Source organism: Ctenocephalides felis, unplaced genomic scaffold, assembly GCF_003426905.1.
Source record: "Ctenocephalides felis isolate EL2017-DRISC unplaced genomic scaffold, ASM342690v1 CF-g0.4_SCAFFOLD_03572, whole genome shotgun sequence".
Lineage (NCBI taxonomy): Eukaryota > Metazoa > Arthropoda > Insecta > Siphonaptera > Pulicidae > Ctenocephalides > Ctenocephalides felis.
In genome coordinates, this window is record NW_020539726.1 from 24,475,015 (window position 1) to 24,479,892 (window position 4,878).

At 28.1% G+C, this 4,878-nt stretch overlaps 1 protein-coding gene across 1 annotated transcript; it reads left to right on the forward strand.

The window, feature by feature from the left end:
- Window positions 1-1,708: 1,708 nt before the first annotated feature.
- LOC113387748 lies at window positions 1,709-3,395 on the forward strand. The gene is made up of 2 exons (XM_026625124.1): window positions 1,709-1,834; window positions 3,081-3,395. Exons 1-2 carry the CDS (start codon window positions 1,711-1,713, stop codon window positions 3,383-3,385), a joined length of 429 nt encoding a protein of 142 aa, XP_026480909.1. The 5' UTR covers window positions 1,709-1,710; the 3' UTR covers window positions 3,386-3,395.
- Window positions 3,396-4,878: the final 1,483 nt, after the last annotated feature.

Below are 4,878 nucleotides of genomic sequence, written 5' to 3' on the forward strand. Positions count from 1 at the left end.
TGTACGCTTTTTATTAACTTCTCGTAGGGCAAGTTATAGTAATCGTAAAAACAACGAAAATGAACATTTTTATACATCTTTAGGTTTCAAAGGTTTCTGAATAATTTGGCATACCTTAGAAAAAATAGAAGTGTTTGGTTTTCTGAATAGTTTGGCATACCTTAGAAATATATGTGTGTGCGTTTTTTTCCTTTTTTTGTATAGCGAAGGAAATGTGTGTATGCGTGTGTGCGTGTGTGTGTGCGGATACAAATTTTTGTCGACGATTTCGGGAACACCGATCAGCCTATCTGGATAATTCTGGCGAAGTCAGGTCAAGCCTTTCTGAAGATACGGGGCAAAAAGTGCCAAAAACAGTAACTCAGTTCTTAAGAGAACGGAGCGTCCATGTGGGAAAGCAGGTCTAGCGGTTATGGACTCTCAATAAAAATAAGTTATAAAAATGTAATTTGGTGGCCAAAAATGTTTATTGGACATATGTACATCAAATTATCAGATAGTTTATAGAGATTTTAATAATGTGTAAACAGTAGTGTAATTTTCTTTTTGGTTCTGTACCATGATTTAAGCAATTTGCCTTATGCACGATGCCATGCACCCCACTAGTTTACTTCTTTATTATGACTTAGTATGTTCTTTGATTCATGACTAGTATTTATTTATTTCTGATTATTATTTTTCTATTTTCAGATCAGTATGCGATATACAACTCGTCTAATGCAGCAGTTGACCATTATTATAACGAAGATATTAAATCCGAGTATTTAGACATTTTGCAAACATCACAAAAAAAGACTATGACACATAATGGTTTTGTTTTTCATATTAAAAAAAGACTGAAAAATGCAATTGTTTATGAATGCAAAAAAAGGAAATCTTTAAAATGTAAAGTAACCATTCATAGTACTGATGGTCGTATTTGCAAAGTATCTGGGCAACATTGTCATTCATAATAAATAATAATAATAAATATTGTATTTGTATTTTCTGTATTTTGTTTTGCACTTTATTTGTACTTTATTCACAATTTCTGATGTAACCCTTTGATGAAAAGTTTATGTGCTATCGAAATTTATATTAATATGGTTTAAGAAATAAATAGATTTCTGTTAAGTCAATTTTCTGTTCTTATTTATTTTTGGCAGAAATTAGAACCAATTGTTCTCTGAGTTGTTGTGTGATGTGTTTCCTATTTTTGCACTTTGTAGAATTTTTATGAGAAGATAGCCCACTGGTTGTTTTTTTCCTCTGACATGAAATGATGCCAGAAAAACTGTTTGGGTGCAGATGCAGATATTCCAAAAAAAAACTGTTTTCAAATTGAAACAGAAATCATTCCTACTTGATATCAGTGATGATGAAGATCTCGATTAGAAGCCAGGCGCCTACCACGTGACCTACTAGATTAAAGCAATAAAAGTTTCACAAAAGATGCTGGTTATTCAAGCTGTACTTATGCATCTGCTCAATAAAATTATATAAATGTTTGTAGTTTTATTAACATGAAAATAAATTCATATTCAGGAAAATCATGACGGTAAATAAAATATACACATCAAACTTGAAATCATGTAGCCCTTTCAACAGAGCACATTTTAATATAATATCATAATTTCAAGCATATCATCGTAAATTGGTTTACATATTTCAACAAGTACCTATAATAATATTTTAATATATTTGTTTTCAGATTACGAATCAGTTTACGAAATGGAGGCGGGGCCTGCTCCTGAACCTGATGTTGACGTTGATCAGCCTGATGGTGATCAGGCTGAGGTTATCGATGACTCCGATACGGACGATGTGAGGCCCAGTGAGATTTTCCAACAAACTGGTAGTGTAAATTTATCCGTAATAATTATATTTACGATAATTAATCCAAAAATCTCAAATCAACAACTTCAGTTTTACATTTGTTCTTAAGTGCTTCACCTATCTCTTTTGTAAACCATAATGAAAAAAACTAGAACTTTTATGACAAAACTGCTATCAATTCATTAATCTGAAAATCTAGATCTTTTATGACAAAACTGCCACCAATTGATTATTCAAGTTTATATGAGCTTTTTCATTAGGATTTTATCTTCGGATAATTGAGTGTTTTGTTGGAAGTTTATATGAGCTTTCTCATTAGTATTTTATCTTCGGATAATTGAGTGTCTTGTTGGAAGTTTATATGAGCTTTCTCATTAGTATTTGATCATTGGATAATTGAGTTTTTTGTTGGAAGTAATAAATTACATATCTAATATATCTTTTAATGAAAAAACTACATCTTTCCTGACAAAACTGCTATCAATTAATTTCAAGTTTATATGAGCTTTCTTATTAAGATTTCATCGTTGGATAATTAAGTGTTTTGTTGGAAGTAATAAATTACATATCTAATATATCTTTTAATGAGAAAACTAGATCTTTCATGGCAAAACTGATCAATTCATTAGAAAAGTTTATTATGGAAATTTTTTGGCGATATATATCATGGTCTTATAGAACCTACTGAAATAATACGGCCTTACGAGAAGTATTTTAGTTCTAAAAATTCATCAAAATGAGTAGTTTTTTTGACGTTTATTAAAATTAAAATTAGACGATTTACTTGGTATATCGATAGAGTACTTGGTCTTAATGAACATACTAAATCATTAACCATTGAAGTCCTACGGCAACCTAAACATAATTTCTGATATTTTGCTTCTACTTTGTGCATTTCAAGTAGACTCTTGTTATTATCCTAAAGCACTTATGCCTTGAGTTTTTGACGATTTTTCGTAATTTTTGGATAATTTTAGAGGGAATAAAATCGTTATTTAACTTTTCTGTATTTTGGAGGTTAGATTTTATGTGTCAAACGGCTGATTGCACAGCAAATACATAGCTTTTGCACAGTTTGTGATTACCAACTCATACCATAAAATTTCCATAATATTTCTATTTTTTACCACATATTGCCTCCCAGAAATTTGTTATAATCAAAGTGGGAGGCTTTTTCGAAAAATTGTTTGTTTCTGCATCGATTGCAAAAATTTTTCAACTGCCTACAAATTATTTTTGTCCTACAAATAAAAATTTCCTTTCAGCTTTCAATCCTGATTACGAGCACACTTATGGTCGTCGCACATTCGTGGAAATTACCAATCCTGATGAAATGGCGGCCACTTACACAATTGGCCAGAGTGGTACCAGGCAACTGATTTACCGAAAATACAAATACAACCTGAACACGACCAGACAAAGTGAACGCAAAAAATCTTACTGGGTTTGTTCGTTTGCCTCAAGGTTCAAGTGCAGGGCGACCATCCACACCCTGGACCACAAGATAATAAGAATCAGCAAGACTCATAACCACGAGCCCATCCTTAAAAGAAATATTAAATATGTTTAATTAGAATAAGATAACAAGTTATATTCAATAAGATTTTAGGAATTATTTTTTTGATCATCTATTCAAAATGAAAGGTTTTTTAAACTAAACCTAGATATGTTATTTGAATTTTTCTTTAGATTATTTTTTTCCAATAATCTTAGATATATTTTTGAATATATAAACCATAGATCGTACAGTGAAATCTAAGTAATATTTTTTTACTCCATTTTAATATAATTTTTTTTAATTTTTTTCAGTAGTTTATAAGGTCTTATAGGATGTAAATTGATTTGTATTATAAATAAATACAATAAGTTGACAAAATAAAAAAATGAAGTTAATGAAAAAAAAACAAAAAAATGAAGAAAATAAAAAAAACAAAAACAATAAGAAAATAAAATAATAAAAAAATAAAGTAAGAAAATTAAAAAAAAATAAAAATTAGATTAAGAAAATAAAATAAATAAATTAGGTAGTTTATATGATGAATTTCATTAAAATATTTCATTTGTTTCAGTTGAAGATACTTGTGTGATAATTTTTAACAATCAATTAATTTTGAGTTAATATGCTTGTTACAAAATCAACTTATGGTATGGTTACTATATTTGTAAAAAAGTTGACAAAAATGAAGAGATGTTTTGCGAATCTTTCAGACGTGTGATCAAAATTAATTACTTTTTTAAATTTAATCAAAAATAATTTAATTTTAATTTATATGTTTGTTAGAAATTTCATTGTAGTCAGGACATTATATTTGTTAAAAATCGTTACAAGTACGTTCAAAATGGTTTTAACTTTTAAAATTAGAATTATAGCAATTTTTCAAGCATACAATAAAAACTTATTATTTCTTTAAAATACTTTTAAAGTCAAAAAAGTAACTTCTTAGGAAATAGTTGAAATCATTAAATAAAAATAGTAATGAACTAGTTACTTTTCATTAAACATTAATTTGTATTAATACTACCTTAATTTATTCCCTTATTAATAATGTATAATTTATCATTAATTAATAACTAATATTACTTTTAGCTTATATAATTTTTTTCAATAATTACAGCGAAACCTCGTTAAGACGACTTTTCAGGGATCGGATCAAGAACGCGTTTTAAATGAGTAGGCGTATTATGCGAGAAGGACAATGTGTATATTGAATACAGGACTGGCCTTACGTGACGTATTAAGCGGGAAATCATATTAAGCATAATTGTCTTAACGGGGTTCTACTGTATTTTAATATATATCTTTCTTTAGTATCTTACCATGTATATAAATAATGTTGAAAATTACTTCTTCAAAAATTGTTAAATATTTGTATGGTGTTTTAAATATTTCTAGGCGAGATAATTCTTGTTCTAAGTTTAAAAAAATTGAATTAAAAAAAAACTATTCCATAGCATTTTCAACTCATTTTTAATTTTCAATATATATGTTTGCACATAAAAATTTGTTTGCAAAAATTAAAAATAATATTTTTTGTTAGATGTAAAATAATTTTAATTAGTGTT